The sequence below is a fragment of the Podarcis muralis genome, chromosome 7 (genome assembly GCF_964188315.1).
Source record: "Podarcis muralis chromosome 7, rPodMur119.hap1.1, whole genome shotgun sequence".
Lineage (NCBI taxonomy): Eukaryota > Metazoa > Chordata > Lepidosauria > Squamata > Lacertidae > Podarcis > Podarcis muralis.
The window spans coordinates 21,765,545-21,787,058 of NC_135661.1; the positions used below are offsets into that span (position 1 = coordinate 21,765,545).

A 21,514-nucleotide genomic window follows, 5' to 3' on the forward strand; every position below is an offset into this window, starting at 1 on the left:
CGCAACCACACTCTCCTCTCCTACATTTGCTGGAGAGGCGTACTGCCTCTGACAGTGGACACAGAGCACATAGCCATCCATTGTGGCTCACAACCACTGATAGCTTTCTCCTCCATGAATTTGTCTCACCCTCTTTTAAAACCATCCAAGTTAGTAGCCTTCCACCCACAATGTTCAGGGGCATTTTTAGTTCAGATGTCTCATGCTGTCCTAAGGCTGAATAAAGTCCAGAATTGAACTGACATCACACCAAGTTCTAGGCAGATTTAGCCACGGGCTGCGAATGCACCATAAATCTAAAGTGCCTATTCCCCCCCCCCCCAAGGAATCCTGGGAATTGTAGTTTACAGGTGCTTGGAACTGTAGCTCCGTGATTATTAAGCTAGAAGAAGAAGAAGAAGAAGAAGAAGAAGAAGAAGAAGAAGAAGAAGAGGAGTTTGGATTTGATATCCCGCCTTTCACTCCCTTTAAGGAGTCTCAAAGCGGCTAACATTCTCCTTTCCCTTCCTCCCCCACAACAAACACTCTGTGAGGTGAGTGGGGCTGAGAGACTTCAGAGAAGTGTGACTGGCCCAAGGTCACCCAGCAGCTGCATGTGGAGGAGCGGAGACGCGAACCCGGTTCACCAGATTACGAGACTACCGCTCTTAACCACTACACCACACTGGCTCTCAGTTCCCAATATCTCTTTTTTTGGGGGGTGCTTTAAATGTATGGTGTGTACGCAGCCTTGGACATCACTGAGACCAAACTGGATGAAGTCCAAGTGTGTCAGCTTAAATTAAGTTTGCGGATCTTGGGGGGGGGGGTTAAGACTCCACAGAGCCCACAAACCTCTTATCCTGTGGTAGGGTACAGACATTGGGTGAAGGTAGAAGAAGGCTTCACCACCCAGCTCTTAATGAATTTGCGGAACTCATTGTTGCAAGGATGAAGCGATGGCTTTATAACACAGGATCATGGGGAAAAATATTGAAGGTTACGTCAGCCTTGCATATTACTATTTGCAGGTTCACTGTGGGCAACAAGGAATTCCACACAGGTGACTTGAACAGGCTGGCAGAACAGGGATGGCTCACTCTACCCCACCAACAGCCATCTATTTCTGCCTTAGTCACAGAGGATGCTAAACCCTTTCCTCCAAGGACAGCATGAACACCAAGGAGGTTGTTAGACAAGGGTGACTGAGATCCATCCCTCCTTTGCAAGCTAGTTTAATGGAAAGTATTTGTTTTTTACTAGCCTAAGGCTTACAGACAAGGTTGGGTGTGGTAAGGTCTGTTCTGTCAATGGTTATTAGTTATGAAAACTATAGAACTTCCATGTTCTGAGGCAGCCTATGTAGAAATACCAGCTACAAAGTACAACTGCAAGAGGAGGACCAATGCCTTCATGCCCCTAACACTTATGGAGCTGGGATTGTAGGCTGACCCAGAGCAAGGTCAGTCTTAGATATCTGTGAGACGCAATTACACACTTGGGAGCAAACTATCTTGCTGGAGTCCACTGGGACTACTCAGAAGGAAATGGGAAATAATTCCAGGCATGAGCTCCACTGAACTGATATTTGCTCACTTAACATAGCCATTCCTATGGCCTCAGAAGAAATCCTTGCTGTACCCAGTGGTGGTTGCTCTCAGATAAGTATCCATGCATATGGAGATGGGAAGCAGCTCACTGGTAGAGCATCTGCTTTGCATGAGGAAGGTCCCAGGTTCAATCCCCAAGGTAAGTCTGGGAGAAAACCCTGTCTGAAATCCTGGAGAGCTGCTGCCAGTCCGTGTCAACAATACTGAGCAAGATAGACCAGTGGTCTGACTCTCAGTTTAAGGCAGCTTTCTGTGTTCTATAGTATTACAGTGGGTTTTCTTTTTTGGCGGGTGGGATAATACATAGCAATTATTTATCTGGAACTTCAGCCCATTTCAAACTGTTTTTAAATAACTGGTTCAACAAGCCGCTATCCTATTCTGGCTCAAAGTGAGCGTTGTCACCGGCACCAAGAGCACTGTTCTCCTACAACACCTTCCTTGCATTTTCTTTGGGAGCAAATATATATATATATTGCACTTTTAAAAACTCCCCGGGAATGTACCAAAAACATGACCGTGAACAAGCAAAAGAAGAACTTCACACCTCAGACACACCTTTTGTTTTTAAAATGTTCAGTTTCTACTTTTAATTTTTCAAAAGTGATAAGTCACTCAACTAAAAAGCAACATCACCCTTTAGTTCTAGTCCTAGCAACAGTTGTGAAAAGGGTGGCAATCGGCGGGTTGGGGGGGGGGTGCGGATGTATTTGTCCATTCACTTATTGAACGGGGGGGGGGGGAGACAGCATTTCAGTCCATGCCCGCCCACGGAAAACTCAACTATTTCTTGGCGGGGGGTGCAATCAATGTAAGAGGCAGTTAAGGGCCTGGCGTCGGAAATAAAGTTGTTTCTAAGTTGGCCTGTTTCAGTCAGAAATAGCAGCAAAAAAAAAGTTCCAGAGATGTCCAGTGGGGCTACTCGGATGTAAGTTGTAAACTAGGAAATAGGAACGGGTGTGTGGGGAAAAGAATCTTTTCCAAGCGTGACTCCTCCCCAACCAAGTTTGTTCCCATCGGCAGGTTTGCAATTAAGAGATCGACAAGTTGCGCGGGGGGGGGGGGGGCGTGTTATAAATTATCTTAAAAAAAAAAAAAAAGCAGAGACAGAGAAAGTTTTGCGAGAGAGTGAAGATCACAACACAGAGCATGGGGAACAGTGAAGGTTTCAACCCAGCCAGGAAGCGCAGCCGATTGAGTGTGAGCCCACCTCCCTCTGCCCCGAATTACCTTGCAAGAGTAGGTCTGATGAACCGGATCCACGTTCACGATTTCCTCCACCGTCCCTGTGAGGACAACGTTGGCTTCTTCCTCCCTCCTCTCCAGTTCCCTCTCGGGACAACTTCCATTGCAACTGCCCAGCCACGATGCCAGCAGCAGCGGCGGCAAGAGGAGGCGCAGGAGGCGAGCGCCAGCGAAGGGGGACCCGGGGGCTCGCTTTTCCCACCCCATCGCGGCACAAAAGCAATCCGGGCGCGGGATGGGTGGGTGGTTGGATAGAGGAGGCTTGCAAAAAAGAGAACGAGAGAGGAGAAAAGGTAACAGGAGGGAGGCGGAGAGGAGGGGGGGCGGGAAACAGCTTTGCTGGAGAGAGAGGGGGCGAAAGGATCAAGCCCTTAGAAACGGCACAGTTGCACCCCCAAAATGGGATTTTGCAGAGGGAGGAAAGGAAGGTTACTTTTATTGCAAAAGGGGGTTGAAAGGAAAGCTGGTTGAGGGGAGGAGAAAGCTAAAAGAAAGAGGGGAGAAAGGGATGGATTTCTAGCTCTGGTGAGGCAGAGAGAAAGAGAGATTTGCTTCTCCTGGTTTTCCTGCCCCTGCTTCTCTCGCTCGCTCTCTCTCCAGTGTGAGAAAAGGCAAAAGGGGGGTGGGAGGGAATTTGCATGCGATCTGAATTGCTGATAAGGAAAAAGGGGAGGGGGGAAGCAGAGGGGAGGGTTTGCGAAAAGGAAAGGGGGGGGAGAGGAGAAGAAGAAGAAGAGAAAGCCTAGCTTCGCTCCTGGCTGGCTCCCTGCCTGCTGCTCTGCTTCTGTCTTCTTTGCAAAAGCGAAAAGAAAAAGAAAGAAAGAGCTGGAGTAATAAGGGGAGAAACGCCACCCGCAGGAAATACAGCTCACATCAGGTTAATGGATAATCAGGCCGCCAAACGTGATGTGACTTTTAAAGGTGCAGCTTAAGACGGGCAGAAGAGGAAGTGGAGCAGTCTTCTGCTTGGAGAGCTCAAGTGGATTTATTTTTATTTTTATTTTAAAAAAATAAGCCTTTCTCAATGGCTCTCTTGGCTTACATTTTCTGCTTGGATAATTAGATTTTATTTGTTATATATATATATATATATATATATATATATATATATATGCAGGTTTTGGTGTCCTCGGGTATCTTCCCGTGTAAAAGTTGGGGTGTCTAGGCGATATATATATATATATTTAAATATATATATATTTAAAACTAGGGTGCAAAAAGCGGGGAGGGCTCTTGCACCTTTAATAGTTTCATAGAAAAGGGCGTTCCCTCTTCAACACAACAATTAAAGGTGCACGAGCCCCTCGTCTTCTTTCTGATCTGACCACCAACTTAGCTTTTTTTGGTTTCAAAAAATAAGATGGGACAAATTCATGGACAAGGCTATCAGTGGCCACTAGCCATGACAACTATGCTTTACCACAACAATCAGAAGCAGTAATGCTTTTAAATACCATTTGCTGGAAACCGCAGGAGAGGAGGGAATTCTTGTGCTCAGGTTCTGCTTCTGAGTTTCCCACAGGCATCTGGTTGGCCACTGTGAGAACAAGATGCTGAAATAGATGGGCCATTGGCCTGAGCCAGCAGGGCTTTTCTTATGTTCTTTTCTGGGTACCCTCTTTAAAACCCCTTATTTCTCTTTTCTGGACTTTTGCCTGCCTCCACCTTCTGTTTGCATCCAGAAGAGATCTGACAGTATAAATTTAAGTCATTCCCAGCACATAGGAACTGAATTTCTGCTTGTCATGTAGCACAGGAGCCCTACTAGAAGAAAATATTGTTGCAGGCTTCCCCACCCCCCATCCTCTGGGTGCTTCCACACTAGGGTTGTTATTCAGTTGTATTTTGTTCAGAGCAGACGCTTTGAAATTAATGGACCTAACCTAGTCATGTCTGTTCATTTGAGTGGGTCTCTTCTCTGAGTAAATCTTAGTTGAATACCACCAGGCTTTGCCCTCTTAAAGGAATAAAAATGACCAAAGATGGGGGAAATCAATCCACAAAGTTATTTGCGTTCTTAAAAAGGTAAAGGGACCCCTGACCGTTAGGTCCAGTTGTGGACGACTCTGGGGTTGCAGCGCTCATCTCGCTTTACTGGCCGAGGGAGCCGGTGTACAGCTTCTGGGTCATGTGGCCAGCATGACTAAGCCGCTTCTGGCAAACCAGAGCAGCGCACTGAAACTCCGTTTACCTTCCCGCCGGAGCGGTACCTATTTATCTACTTGCACTTTGACGTGCTTTCGAACTGCCAGGTTGGCAGGAGCAGGGACCGAGCAACAGGAGCTCACTCCGCCGCGGGGATTCGAACCGCCGACCTTCTGATCGGCAAGCCCTAGGCTCTGGTTTAGACCAAAGCGCCACCCACGTCCCTTTATTTGCGTTCTTATAGCAACTGAAAACATTTTACTTTGTAAACATATTCATTGTGAGTGGTGCTCTTTGGGTTTTGCTCTTTCTAGTTTGCAAATGTGTTTTAATGGCCGGATTATTGTTCTTTTGACCTCTCCTTTTTTATTGGTAAGCGACTTTGAGCTGCTTTGTGGAAGGCAAAGCAGAGTCTAATTTTTATAATGAATAAATAAATAAGCACAAGACCTGCCAAAGGGTGGAAAGTTGAGTAGTTTACTGTGGAAGAACTATAAGTGTGCAACACTAATGCACAAACTACTTTTATTTATTTAAACAGTTTATATACCACTTAACAAGGACCCTGAAGAGTGCAGAAATGATTGATCTTAGGCATGTGCTGCTGTTGTTTTAAACGGTTTTAATATTTATAATTATTTTTAAATTGTTTGTTCATCTAGTTGTCTTATACAGGATGGGTTGAACCTGGCAAAAATGTGTTTGTTAAGAATCTCGTGAACCGGATCAGAAGAACTTTAAACAAAATCCTGAATGGAAGGGAGACAATTATTACAGACATTATTTGGTTGTTGTTTTTATTTTGATTATATATTTTGTGGTTTCATATTTTGATTTTGTTCTGTGAACCACCCTGAGACCTCTGGGTGTAGGGTGGTACAGTGGTACCTTGGTTCTCAAACTTAGTCCGTTCCGGAAGTCCGTTCCAAAACCAAAGCGTTCCAAAACCAAAGTGCACTTTCCCATAGAAAATAATGCAAAACGGATTAATCCATTCCAGACTTTTAAAAACAACCCCTAAAACAGCAATTTAACATGAATTTTACTATCTAACAAGACCATTGATCCATAAAGTGAAAGCAATAAAGAATGTACTGCAGTCACACAATCAATCAATCAGTAGCTGAACTGGGTTCCACACAGTCACACAAAAAAAAAGAGCCACAAAAATGCAAAATAAATAGCAAAAACAGACAGACCTCAGCATAACTCTCAAAATGGAGGTGTGGCAAGTGTGGCACTCAAATTGGAAACGTAATACTCAATTTGGAAGCATAACACTCAAAACGGAGCACATTCAGCTTCTGAAAAAGGTATGCAAACCGGAACACTTACTTCCGGGTTTGCAGTGTTTGGATTCCAAGTTGTTTTGAGTATCAGGGCGTTTGAGAACCAAGGAACCACTGTATATAAATTCAATGAATAACAACAACAACAACAACAACAACAACAGGGGAACACCTGGTACTGGAGATAATAGCTTCATGGATGCACAGGAAACTGAGATGGTGCTCCAGAAACCTGCTAAAGGGCAGGCAACTATAAGAAGGCAGCAGCCGGAGGGATGACTTGTAGTTTCAGTTGTCTCTATACTAATGCACAGAATATGGGAAACAAAACAAAATTGAGCATACAGGATGGCAAATATGACCTAATAGGCATTACAGTGGTACCTTGGGTTACAGACGCTTCAGGTTACAGACTCCGCTAACCCAGAAATAGTACCTCGGGTTAAGAACTTTGCTTCAAGATAAGAACAGAAATTGCGCGGCAGCGGGAAGCCCCATTAGCTAAAGTGGTACCTCAGGTTAAGAACAGTTTCAGGTTAAGAATGGACCTCCAGAACAAATTAAGTTCTTAACCCGAGGTACCACTGTATTGAAACATGGTGGGATGAAACTCGTGACTAGAATGTAGAGATTGAGGGGTATAACCTGTTCAAAAGGAATAGACCAAACAGGAAGGGAGGAGATCTTCCTTGTGTATACAGTGGTACCTCTGGTTACGTACTTAATTCGTTCTGGAGGTCCATTCTTAACCTGAAACTGTTCTTAACCTGAAGCACCACTTTAGCTAATGAGGCCTCCTGCTGCTGCTGCGCCGCCGGAGCATGATTTCTGTTCTCATCCTGCAGCGAAGTTCTTAACCCGAGGTACTATTTCTGGGTTAGCGGAGTCTGTAACCTGAAGTGTATGTAACCTGAAGCGTATGTAACCCAAGGTACCGCTGTATATGTAAAGAGACCCATGACCTGGAGCATGACCTGGAGCATGGAAGGCAGATTGATGGTATATGAGGGGAAATTGTAGGAGAGAGAAACAACAGTGACCTTACTGTAGGTGTCTGCTATAGACCTTCCAAGCCAGACTAAAGACTTGAATGATGCCTTCCTAGAGCAAACATTAAAAAAGGAGAGAGATATTAGTCATGGGAGACTTCAACTACCCTGATATTTGCTGGAACTCAAACTCTGCCAAAAATGTAAGGTCCAACAAATTCCTCAGTTGCTTCGCTGACAATTTCATTTCCCAGAAGGTAGAAAAAGCAACTAGGGAATCACCTATCTTGGATCTGATCCTCACCAACAATGAACTGATAGACAAAGCAGAAGTATTGAGAACCTTGGAAGGAAGTGACCATATCCTCTTGGGTTTCATGATACAGGGATAAGATAAAGCTGAGTGCAATCAGACATGCACTCTGGCCTTTAAGAAAGCCAATTTCAAAAAGCTTGAACAACTACTGGGCAAGATCCCATGGCCAGAAATACTCAAAGAGAAGGGAGTGCAAGATGGATGGGAGTTTCTTAAAAGTGAAATATTGAAAGCACAAATGCAGACAATTCCAACAAGAAAGAAAAGTGAGAGGCGTCTAGAGAAGCCAGTGTGGCTGCATAAGGAGCTTACAGATGAGCTGAGATTTAAGAAGGGCATGTATAAAAAATGGAAAGAAGGGGAAATCACAAAGGAAGAATATTCACGAGTAGCCAACAGTTGCAGGGAGAAGGTCAGGCGGGCCAAACCTCAGGATGAGCTCAGGCTTGCAAGAGAGGTTGAAAATAATAATAAAGACTTATTCAGCTATGTTTGAAGCAAGAGGAAGAACCGGCAAGTAGTAGGTCCTCTGCAAAGGGAAGATGAAGAAATGGTATTCAGTGGCAGAGAGAAGGCAGAACTGCTCAGCTCCTACTTTGCCTCTGTCTTTACTCAAAAGGAAAGCAATGCCCAATCTGGTGATAATAGAATAAACAATGCAAGGAGGGAGCTACAGCCCTATATAGGAAAAGGTGGTAAGGGAACACATAGCTACCGGTACTTTAAATGAATTCGGACCTCCAGGGCCTGTTGAGCTACACCCAAAGGAGCTTGCAGAAGTAATCTCAGGGCCTCTGTCTATAACCTTTAAGAATTCTTGGAGAATTATCTATCTATGTATCTATATATACACACACACTTATACATATACATGATTGGAGCTACGTAGTAATTTGAAAGATTTAATAAAAATCATTAGAATTCTTGGAGAACAGGTGAGGTCCCTGCAAACTGGAGGTGGGCAAATGATGTCCCCATTTTCAAAAGGGGAGAAGATGACCCAGGTAACTACCTACTGACCAGCTTGACGTTGATACCAGGATAGACGGTCAGTCTGTGAACACTTAGAAAAGGGTACTGTGATTACTAAGACCTAGTATGGGTTTCTCAAAAACAAGTCATCCCTGACGAATCTCATCCCCCCCGTTAAGAGTTACAGGCTTGGTAGATTAGGGAAATGCTGTGAATGTTATGTTATCTTGATTTCAGTAAGGCTTTTGACAAAGGTCCCCCATGATATTATTGTGAGGAAGATGGTAAAATGTGGGCTGGATGAGGTTAACTGTTAAGTGAATTTGTAGCTGGTAGACTCACTAAACCCAAAAAGCACTCACTAATGGTTCCTCAGCATGCTGGAAAAAAACGACACACAGAGAGAAAGAGTGAAATATGGGGTGCCACAGGGTTCTGTCCTGGACAGTTGTTGTTCAATGTCTTTATAAACAACTTGGACGAAGGAATTGAGAGGATGTGCATCATATTTGCAGATGATACAAAACTGGGAGGGATAGCTTATGCAGAAGACAGAATTGGGATTCAACGCAACCTTAGCACAGTGGTTCTCAAACTTTTATCTCTGGTCCACGCTTTCAGGAAAAAAATTGCTTGTGCCACACTGAACTTTTAATTTATAAGAAATGCATGGGGAAATGAAAAGAAACCTGTGCTTGATTTATAACACAGGACACAACTACTTTATAATATGATCATGGGGCATTTAGGAAATATAAAACAATGCAGCTAGATAAGAACATGAATCATTCCCAAAATGCATACCGTATTTTTCCGTATATAAGATGTATAAGACGTACCCTATTTTGGGGGACTCCAAATTAAGAAAACACCCTTCAGCACTACCTGTGTATAAAAAGAGCCCCAATTTTAAACCTAATTTTTTGGTTAAAAAAGCCCCTAGTCTTTTACAAGAAAAAATATGGTATGTACCTTAAGTATGCATACAAATTCAACGAGAGATGTGAGCTTGCTTTTGCCAGGTAACCTAATTTATTTCAGATCTACTTTGAGACAAACACTCATCTCCTCATCAACACAAAGAAGCTTTTTTCTGATCTTTCATATATTTCAGAACTGAAAATCCCAGTTCACAACAATATGTCGTGGGAAAATGTAGCAGAATAGCCAATGCTTTGCTCTCATTTTGAAAATATATCAATCCATAGTCTGCAAAAATAATTATTACTATACTACACTACACTACACTACACTACACTACACTACACTACACTACACTACACTGAATGTTTAAATGTTTCTTTGATTGTCCTTGAATCCTCCTGCCACACTTGCAGTCCTCTCCTGCCACACACTTTGAGAACCATTGCAACAGATTGGAGAACTGGGCCAAAACTAACAAAATGAATTTCAATACGAACAAATGTAAGGTTCTACATTTAGGCAGGAAGAACCAGCTGAGCACATATAAGATGAGGGACACCTGGCTTGCCAGTAGTACGTGTGAAAAGCATCTAGAGGTCTTAGTCGAATCAACTGTGTGATGCAGCAATAAAAAAAAGCTAATGCTATTCTAGGTTGAATCAACACATGTGTAGTGTCCTGATCAAAGGAAGTAATAGTACCACTCTATTCTGCCTTGGTAAGACCACACATAGAGTACACTGTCCAGTTCTGGGCACCAAAATTTAAGAAGGCTATTGGCAAGCTTGAACATGCACAGAGGAGGGTGACCATGGTGATCAAGGGTTTGGAAACCAAGTCTTATGAGAAGCAGGTGATGAATTTGGGCATGTTTAGTCTGGAAACAGCATAAACATCTGCTATCTATGCTCTGGCAGCCTCTAGGTTAGATTACTGCAATGTGTTTTTCATGGGGCTGCCTTTGAAGATGGTTCAGAAACTGCAGCTGGTGCAGAATTTGGTAGTCAAGTTGTTCACTGGGGGGAAATGATCTGAGCACATAACAACAATTCTGGCCCCACTGCACAGCTTCCAATTAGTTGCTGGGCTCAGTTCAAACTGCTGGTTTTGACCTAAAAGTCTTATGCATATCAGAACCCCAGCACTTCAAGGACCGCCTCTCCCTACATGAAGCAACAAGGATTCTGCAATCATCATCTGAGACCTTTTCCCTGTACCCCCTCCTGGAGGGTGGCCACATAAGAACAGGTTTTTTCAGTGTTGGCGCCCTACTTTTGGAATGCTCTTCTCAGGCAGGCTGGGTACCATCATGACATATCTAAAGTCGGTGGGCAAAAAGATTCCTTTTTCATCAGGCCTTTGGCTTTAAATGATGTGTGGCCTCTTTTAGTGGGTGGGATGTTTTAATCCTGCCTTTTAAAAATAGGATATTGTTATTTTTCCTTGCTTTGTTTTACAAGGGTTTAAATGTATGCTGTTTGTTCATTGTTGTAAGTCACTTTGAGCTGCGTTGACAAACAAGGTGACTAATAAGTTTAATGAAAAATAAAGGAAAAACAAGGACAGTGAAAGTACAAAGATGGCTGCACACACATACGCAGCAATGCACTCATCCAATCTGGTCCTTGGTAAGTTACTCAGAAGAAGAAGAGTTTGCATTTGATATCCCGCTTTATCACTACCTGAAGGAGTCTCAAAGCAGCTAACATTCTCCTTTCCCTTCCTCCCCCACAACAAACACTCTGTGAGGTGAGTGGGGCTGAGAGACTTCAGAGAAGTGTGACTAGCCCAAGGTCACCCAGCAGCTGCATGTGGAGGAGCAGAGACGCGAACCCGGTTCCCCAGATTATGAGACCACCGCTCTTAACCACTACACTACACTGGCTCACCGCCACATTCATCAGGACTTACTTCCTTAATAAGATTATAGAATATTAAGAACAAAGTGGAAATACTCAAAAGTTCAATGCTCTGGAGAATCCAGCATTACAGGGGGGTTAGTTTGAGAGCAGAATCATATTCAAGTCACGTCTATTATTATTACTGTTATTATTATTTGATTTCATGCCCTGCCTTTCTGCAAAAGTACACAAGATTACACACACAGAGCTTTTTTTCCAGTGGTGAACTGAGTACTGTCCATTTGTTCATTTGTTTTGCTGGGACCTGCAACACTTCACATCTGTATATTTTGTTCTGTGGTTTGTCCACCCGTCTTGAGATGTTGTCGCCAAACCCAGCACAAGGGGGCCCAAGTTGGGGGTCGGAAGTCTTAGTCTATGTTTGATGCCATTTTGAATCAAGATGATGTACGTACAGTACTCAAATATGACTTTGTCCAATTTGGTGTAAAAGTTACAGATGAGGTTTCTCAAGCTGGAGGAGGGGGCTGTATACAGTATACATGTTTTAAATAAACAAGAAATCCAGCAAGCAAAGTTTTCCCCATCACCATGGGAAGAGACAGCAAAACCACCTGTTATATTTCCACAGTTCATGCCTGTTCTATCCATTTCACAGAATGAGGTTGATAAGTTAGGGTAGTAGGATTCACTTAAGACTGCATGTGAGCTTTTCACTTTTTTGAAAGCTTTCCCCACTTGTGGAGGAGATTTTAACCCCAATGCTGTGTGTGTGTGTGTGTGTGTGTGTGTGTGTGTGTGTGTGTGTGTGTGTGTGTTTAAACCCATTTATTTTGGAGCAAATAAGACGTTCATTGTTAGAGAGCTATTTTAAGAATAATCAGTTTTCTACTTCTGGGATTTTATATTACTTTACTGTATTTTCATTGGTTTGTGTTTTTGAAATGATTGTTAACACTGTTGCTATTGTTAAGTTTTTGAGGTTGTGTTGCTGTGTAAGCCATCCAAGTCTATACATAACTTATACCCCCAATTTCTCTCTCTCTCTCTCTCTCTCTCTCTCTCTCTCTCTCTCACACACACACACACACACACACACACACACACACACTGAATAAAATATTGTTATGCTTAGCGTGCAATTACTTTGCATTCCACCTTCTGAGAGCAACCGCCCTCAAAAGCAATTTATAAATCTTTTAATCAATAAATAAGTAAGGATATACAAACACAAGAAAAGTCCTGAAGGACCAGACCCAAAGCCTATCCAGTCCAGTATCCTTTTCCCCATGGTAAGCAACCAGATTTTGGGGTGAAGGAAGTGTGTGTGCGGGGGGCGGGGGGCATAATAAGCCAAGGCAGCAGGACAGGAATATTCACACTCCAGATTCTGGGATTGCAATTTGGGATTAGATTCCCAGGCCTGGTGGATGCATCACTTCTGTATTTGTGAGGCTGTTGTTAAAGGCACAATGGCAGAACCATTAAAGATACTAGAATGATTTTTGTCCTTCTGCATGAACTTGACCTATACACTGCAATCATTGGAAAGGTTGCCTGTTGCACACAGCCTTAGATAAATCTGGCTGGTCACTGTCTGAACGAAAGGGCTGGACAGAGAGCTTTGGTGTGACCCGCCAGCTCACTTGAACGCTTCTAGCAAAGCATGGCTAGTTGGGATCATTTTAGACATCTAGCCTTTTAAGTGCTAGCTGTTATCCCATTAAATTATTTTTTCCTGTTGACCCACACATTTCCATTCCTCTGGACCTCAGAAGTATATAAAACTATACATGAACAAAGGTTCTATTTCTTAAATGTTTCATGTATATGTTTAATAAGTAAATATTTGATTGGGTATATTTAAACTTCAGTTCTAATCATAGTGATATTGGATTTGGTTGGCAGCAAAACCCTCCATTTCTAATAATTCTAATTAACAGGGAGCCAGGTTTGAATTGGGATTTTAAAAGTGACCCGGTGTTTATGGTAAAGGTTTTATATATTTGTGTGTGTGGCACAAGGGTTATTTATATACTGTATGGGAAAGGGTTATATAATCTGACCTGGAGATTGCTTAAGGTCAACATACCCCTTATATGGAATACATTGAAAAGGGGATCCAATCCCACATTAGGCCTCATTGTTGCTTTGGGAGGGGACTATGTGGTCTCCTAACAACACATAGCACACTTAATAAATTACATTTCCCAGAATTCTTTGGGGGAAGTCATGGCTGCTTAAAGGGGGCATCATAGTGCTTTAAATGTATGATGTGCCTTTATTGTGTGTGCGCACACACACACACACCCCTGCCTGGAGCTACTTGAGGAGCAAATGGATTGAACATGATTTTGCTGATGTGAGGCTTATTTCCTTGGCTCGCTCTTTTGAGTCAATTTCACAAAAAAACCTTTCAGAGTTGCTGATGCAGTGGATCTACATAGCAGAGCTGAGAAAGGCCTCTGGGAACCCGGGGAGGTGGGGATGGGGCAGAGTGCTATTTTTAAAAAATTAAAAAAATTAAATCAATCTCCATAGCCTTTCATATGCTCCACTCTCACAAGCAATAAGCATTATTAGCATGCAGCCTTTTTTTCCAGATTCACAGAATACAGTGGTACCTTGGGATGCGAATGGGATCCATTCCGGAGTCCCGTTCGTATCCCGGACGGAACGCAAGATGCGATGGCACGTCTGTGTGTGTGCGGGTTGCATTTTGCCGCTTCTGCGCATATGCGTGACGTCATTTTGAGCATCTGCGCATGCGCGAGCGGCAAAACCCGGAAGTAACGTGCTCCGTTACTTCCGGGTTGCCGCGGAGCGCAACTCGAATGCGCTCAACCCGAAGCACATTCAACTCGAGGTATGACTGTAATCATATATATGTCTACTTAGAAATAAGTGTCATTGAATGGAATTTGACTTACTCAGACCCTCCAAGTGTCCCTATTTTCCAGGGGCAGCCCTGATTTAGAGAAGCCATCCTGGTTTCTGATTTCATCCCAAAATGTCCTGCTTTCCCTTAGGATGTCCCTGTTTTCATTGGAGAAATGTTGTAGGATATGGAGTTATCCAACCCCCGAGCTGTCTGAAGGCAATCCTGTAAAGGGAGGGCTTTAAAAAAAATAATAATGATGTTTTATTATGTTTTTATATATTATGGAAGCTGCCTAGGGTGGGGTATAAATAGAAAAATTATCATTATGGAATGGGATGTCCCTATTTTCATCAGGGAAATATTGGAGGGTATGCTCACTCCCAGGTAGGTGTGTATAGGCTGTGTACACGCCATACATTTAAAGAACCCCCCACCCTCCCACCCCAAAATAAAGAGTCCTGGAAACTGAAGTTTATGCCCACAGAGCTACGATTTCCAGCACCCTTAACAAATGTCAGTTCCCAGGATTCTTTGGAGGAAGTCATGTGCTTTAAATGTATGGTGTGTACACAGTCCCTCTCAACGAATCACAAAAATCAATTTCATTCATTCATTCATTCATTCAGTAAAGCACCATAATGGTTTGTGGCGCTTCACAGAGCACAGGAGGGCCAGTCTTCCTGCCCTCCTTCCCAAGGACCTCACAGTCTAAGTTCTGGAGAGGACCGGAGTTAGCATATATAGTAAAATCAGAATATATCATCGTGTGCGCGCACAAGCTCCAGGATTAAACCGCAACACCCAGGAGATTTTTCTATTTATTTAAAACTTTGCTAATGGGTGGGGTATAGATAATAAAATTATTATTATTATTAATTTCAGGGCTCAGGAACCTGCGCCCCTCCAGATGTTGTTGAACTCCAACTCCCATCAGCCCAAGTCAGCATAGCCAATGGTTGGGGATGGAGTTATAGGCCAGAGGTGGGGAAGCTATTGGACTCCAACATCCATCAACCTCATCCAGCGCGGACAATGGCCAAGGACGATGGGATTTGTATATATATTATTTATTCCACCACTAAAAACAACAATTAGGCAAGCACGCTTAGACAGATCTTACCAACAACTTGAATGAATTACCCAGGCTGCCTACTTTGTGGGGAGGTTAGAGGCAGTGTTTTGGACTACAACTCCCATCAGTCCCAGCTAGCACTATTGGGGGAGGTTGTTCTAAAAGTTCAAGGTGTTACTATTAGTATATAAAGCCCTTAATAGCTTTGGAACAGTTTACCTTCAGATCACATGTACAGCTCAACTATTTGTGTATACATATTGGTCATTTAAGAACAACTGTTTAAGAATTGGTGCCTGAGTTTGATTTTTTTCTGCTTTCTTCCCTGTCCATTTTCCTTTGTATGTCTTGCTTTTTTAGACTGTAAGCCTGCATGCAGGGACTGTTTTGTTTTAACTGATTGTATATGACTCTCTCTGGGAGTCTTTAGAGCAGGGTATGTATATATACGGGACGCGGGTGGCGCTGTGGGTAAAAGCCTCAGCGCCTAGGGCTTGCTGATCGAAAGGTCGGCGGTTCGAATCCCCACGGCGGGGTGCGCTCCCATTGCTCGGTCCCAGCGCCTGCCAACCTAGCAGTTTGAAAGCACCCCCGGGTGCAAGTAGATAAATAGGGACCGCTTACCGGCGGGAAGGTAAACGGCGTTTCCGTGTGCTGCGCTGGCTCGCCAGATGCAGCTTTGTCACGCTGGCCACGTGACCCGGAAGTGTCTCCAGACAGCGCTGGCCCCCGGCCTCTTGAGTGAGATGGGCGCACAACCCTAGAGTCTGTCAAGATTGGCCCGTACGGGCAGGGGTACCTTTACCTTTATGTATATATACATCCGGAATTTCCCGGACATACCCAGAATACTCCAAAGTTTGGGCAAAACTAAAGAAAGCTCAACAACTTTGCAAAAAGGTGGCAACACGAGAACGGGCCTTTTCAGTGGTGGCTCCCAGCTAGTGGAATGTTCTTCCCAGGGAGGCTCACATGACACCATCATTACACAGCTTTAGATATTAGCCAAGAACATTTACTTTTTCACTAGGCTTTTGGCTCTTAATTCTCTGTGGCCTCATTGAGTGGGTGGGATGTTTTAATCCCGTTTCTTAAGTCACAGGATTGTCTTTCAGATTTTGCTTTGCTTTGCTTTTCTGCTGGTTTAAATGTATGTGTTTGTTTGCTTGTTTATATATTGTAAGTTGCTTTGAGTGACCTTGGGGGGAAAGTAAAGTGACCAAGAAATCTAATGACTAAAATAAACAATGTTAGAAAACCTTGCTGAGTTGTTGTTGTTTTTTACATTGGTGTGTTCAAATCCCTGCTAAAAGCTTGGCAATATGTTTGAATGTGTAAGTTTGCCTCTCCCCTCCATTTCCCTTCCTCTTTAGAAATGGCTTGCATGTGTGTGTCTGTGTAGCATTGAGGCAAATCTCCTGATGTCGCAATCCAGCACCTTCCCTAAGGAGTCACCCCTGAGAGATGGCTTCTTAGTTAGGCTTGTCTGCCTGGATAATGATTTCCAAATAAGTAAATCTGTTAATGAGATCACAGTGGGAGCAATAATGAGTCAGAAGAGGGTGAAGTGGGGGATGTGTGTCTGGGGTTCTTTTTAATCAGTCGGGACTCTTGGGTCTGGCCGGGAAGCAAAGAGAGGTATACTACCCTATTTCCCAGGACATCTTTTCGGTGCTGCATAAAAACATTTTTGTTAAGGCAAGCCTATCCAGACATGTAGAATGTTGACATGGCTCTTAAGCTGGCTGATTTTAATTATTTTCTGAAAGCTTTTCTTTCTTTCTTTTTACTAAAGATTTCATTGTCTTATTCCTTTTGTAAACCACAGTTTGGAGTTTAGCTGAGGTTTGCTTTGCTTGTTTGTTTGTTTACGAGCAGGATGTAACTTGGATGAAATAAATAAAAAACATAAACAAACGACCCGGATTTTTTGTTTTACTTTTTAACTGATGCATGGGCCAGGCTGAGAAGTTGCTCCTTCACCCTCTCCTTGGAAAGACCTGCTTTGTTTTCATTTGGCACAAAAGAACTCAGCATCGCTGCCTCCAGTCCAGCACCCTGTGCCCAACAGTGGCAGGGCTACATTTCACAGCACACAAAAACCCAGGGGGTTCTGCGCACACTTCTCTCTCCATCATCCATCTAGGGCGGGGAGAGGGACCATCACAGTTCAAGGACGAATTCAGCCTGGTTGTTGTAAGGAAGGGGGGTGCCACCTCAAGCTCCCGGAGCCGGGGAGGCAGGGTATAAATGTAATAATAAAAAGAAATAAACCAAAAGCACTCAAGGGTGCACAGTGGAATCCGTGAGGGTTGTGGTCTGGGATGAGTTCCGAGGGCCAAATTGAGATTTTTTTTGGGGGGGGGGGCTACATTCAGCCCACAGCTCCACCCCTGAGCTGGACAAAGAGTATTGGCTTGGTATGTGGCAGCTTCCTATTTTTCCTAGTGAAAGAATTCTCTTTGGCCCCCTCCTATCTTTAGAGCAGAGCCTGGGTTACTTTAGAGCTCTTTCGCAGCTTGCGCTCAAGTTGATCCATAGCGTAACCCCCACTGAAATCAGAGCTCATTACTCCATGGAAGCCTTTGGCCCCACATGAGCAATAGCTCCATCACGCTCGCTTCCTGTGGCTGCTGAGCACCCCATCAACATTACATAACCCAGATCTGTTTATATTGGCGGAATGGAGTGTCTGCCGGGATCAGGGACATATCTTGAAGGGTCTGGAGGAAACAGGTTTTAATTTTTTATTTTTGTTAAAACAATATCTGAGTCAGACCTGAGCAAGCAAGCAACTGCGATGTTAGGGACAGATGTGCAGAATTCCAAGATGAGGCACTAAAACCCACATCCTCAATCTTCCACGGCTTCCAGCTATTTTGAAGTGAGTGAAGTAGTTACTATCTCAAGCAGGGTTTCCCCGTGATAGGACCATGCCAAGCTGGGGTGGAGAACCCAAGTCCTGGGCTCCAAATGCAGCTGTTCAATCTCCTCTATCTGGTCCTCTTCTCTGCCTGCACCTCCTCCACAGCCACACCCCTTTCTCCAGGGGACACTCCTTATTGGCTGTGCTTTGCACCCTCAACAAGTGGTATTGGCTGGCTGGAACATCATGTCTGGATGAGGGACTGAGGTGGGCGCATGTGAGTCTGTGCAGAAACTACCCTCCTGTGCACAGATAACATCTGTATTCATTGCTCTGCCCATCATTGGCATGTGCCGCCCCCCCCCCCCCGACGCTATGCAGAAGGGAATGTGGCCCTCAAATTGGAAAGGGAAAAAAAGATTTCCCACCGAAGTTCAGAGTTTAAGGTCACACGACTGGACTTAACTGTCAGGAGTCCTTTACGTTTACCTTTTTTAACTGCACAAACTAAAGAGGGCTTTTCCTGTATTCTTATATCAACCGTAGCAAATTTTGTAAGTCAGTTATGCTATTGAATGTCACTGCAGGGGAGAATAAGTAGGAAAGGCTACACATCCTCTCCTCCTGCCAGCTGACTTTTCATTACAAATGTCATCTACACACACACTCACACACACACACACACACACACACACACACTTGCATTCTGACGGTGAACATGGGTTCAGGAAAACGTGTTTTGCCGCGACGAGATGTCATTTCGACCTGGCACAAGCTAATCTATCAAGTTCCGAAGAAGCCAGAGCGCTTCTTTTAATTTTGAAAAGGCCAGGAACACACACACAAAAGGGTTCCCCATTAGCAAATCCCATTTTAAAAGTGCAGTGAGGTTAATTGTATTACTGGGGCTGGACTGCCATCTTTAACAGCAGAGGCATCCTAGCAGGGATTGATGGGATAAATCTGCTCTCTGTAGATGGGAGCAGCGAAGGGGGGAAGCCCGTGATCTCAAGCCTTTGACATCCTTCTCCCCTTACCCCCACCTCACCCTCCACCTCCGGCATCCCATCACAATTGACTTTTCCCTCAACCAATTCCAGGAGAAGGATGTTCCTGTACATTACCTCTGACATGCTGGCAACTAGGGGATGCCACAGACCGGTTGTATTTAATTACCGCTCCTGGTGGATTTATTACTATTATGCCTGGATTAATTGGGAAAGTAAAAATGCTTCATTGAGCGATCCATCTTCTCAAAGTTACTTACCTTGTCACGGGGCTAATAACAGGGAAATAAAAACGCTTCTCTTTCTCGCTGCGCCATCGTAGGAAATGGATTTCTGCAATTCCTCCTGTAGATTTTTTTTAAAGAGGCATTTGAAAGCGGTGGGAGAAGATAAATTGGGCTAAGCGAGAGTGGGGGGGAGGTCTGAGGGACAGAGGGGGGAAATGCAGCCATGCTCTTTATCAAATAAAACATTACACCCCCTCCCTGATGGTACTTTTTAAGATAAAAAAAAATATCTGAAGGATGATAGAATATTGATTGATTGCTAATACAGCAACAATCCCCCTGTTGTAGGAAGGGCTTCTTGGCATTTTATTTAAAAACCATTCCCGTAACACAAATTGCTTCGTACAGTTCCTGTTTCATAAGGATTGACAGCTAAAGGTTTGGCTGGTTATTTTAGACCAATCCGTCAAATTCAGCCGCCTTAACAATCTCTCTGTACTACACACACACCACACATTCAAAGCACATTACCGCACCACAAAAGAATATTGGGTATTGTAGTTTATCCCTTTCCAAACTGTTCATGTTGGTGACACACTTTTTAGACATGCATCATTTCGCAACAAGGTAATTCAGTTTTAGTGGCAAACCAGAGGTTAAACTAATCCCTTTCCAGCCCCGGGAGGAGTGTGGGGCGGGGAGCGTTCGTGCGACATACCTACTACACACTGCAGCCGACAAACTAACGTGTCGCAACACAGAGTTTGGAAAGCTGTGACCAAGGTTCGAATCCCCACTCAGCCATGGCATGACCTTGGCCTTACCTACCTCACAGGGCTGTTGTGAGGATTAAATGAGGAGGAAAAGAACAATGTATGCCACCATGTATGCTCCTTAAAGAAAAAAGTGAAATCAAAATGCAGAAAACAAACAAACCAAACAATTCCTAGCACCCTCAACGAATACGCTTCTCAGGGTTCTTTGTGGAAAGTCATCACTGTTTAAAGTTGGTGGTGCAAAAGTCATCAGTACCTCCATCTGCCACCATTTTGTGACTGGCTCTGCCCACCCCCCATTTTGTGACTGGTGGGCCACAGCCATTTTCAGCCATTTCAACTCCTGGACTGCAGATATTACTGGACCAGACCCTCCTAGTGTCCTTAATTTCCAGGGACAGCCCCAGATTTACAGAAGCCGTCCTGGTTTCTGATTTCATTCCAGAATGTCCTGCTTTTCCTTAGGATGTCCCTATTTTCATTTCAGAGAAATGTTGGAGGGTATGGAGTTATGCGATCCCTGAGCCAACTAACTATACAACTTTTTAAAAGACATCTGAAGGCAGCCCTGTATATGGAAGTTTTTAAAAAAATGTTTAATGTTTTATTATTATTTTTATATATGTTGAAAGCTGCCCAGAGTGGATGGGGCAACCCAGTCAGATGGGTGGGGGCATAAATAAAATATTGCTGCTACTATGATTATGATTATGGTCTCTATTTTCATAAGAGAAATGTTGCATTGTATGGTTCTGGCAGGGGATAAGGCAGGTCTCCACGCTCCTTTCTCTTCCTTTGGCCTCCCCTGAGATTTCAAGGAAATGGCAAGGGCTATAGTTAGCAGCACTACGCAGAATTGTGAAAATGAATAAAATTGGCAAACCTGAGTAGTGGTGGTTGGTTTCCTGCCACACTCTGCATGTGCTCATAGGTAGTTTTGTTTTTGTCCTTGCTCTCTGCATCCTGAATGCACCCAGGCATTCAAACTGTTTCCAGCCGTGGGTCAGCCGTATTTCTCAGGCTGTGTCAATGCTATACATTTAAATCACTTTTCTTTCCCTCAAATAATTTTGGGCACTGTAGTAGTTCACCCATCACAGAGTTACAACTCCCAGCAACCCTTAAGAAACTGCAGTGCCCAGAATTCTTTGAGGGGAAATGATGTGCTTCAAAGGTATAATATGTGCACAGCTGACTTCTTGTCAGATTAGAGCAGAGCTTTCCAGACATTTCATGTTGGTGACACGCTTTTTAGACATGCATCATTTTGCAACGCAGTAATTCAGTTTTATTAGCAAACCGGAGGTTAAACTAACCCCTTATAAGAGATACAGACACAGCACACCTACACACC

The 21,514-nt window shown here is 43.8% G+C and overlaps 1 protein-coding gene across 4 annotated transcripts in view; it reads right to left on the reverse strand.

Annotated features, from left to right (window-relative positions):
- AGRN (agrin) overlaps positions 1-3,609 on the reverse strand; it is a 245,128-nt gene extending 241,519 nt beyond the window's left edge. For 2 of the 4 annotated variants that reach the window (XM_077931365.1, XM_028740790.2), the window contains exon 1: positions 2,820-3,609. In XM_077931365.1, the coding sequence (XP_077787491.1) occupies positions 2,820-3,041 (222 nt within the window). In that variant the 5' untranslated portion in view covers positions 3,042-3,609. The remainder of the gene's footprint in view (positions 1-2,819) is intronic. The other 2 variants (XM_028740796.2, XM_028740794.2) reach the window with 1 other exon arrangement.
- Between the last annotated feature and the right edge of the window lie 17,905 nt (positions 3,610-21,514).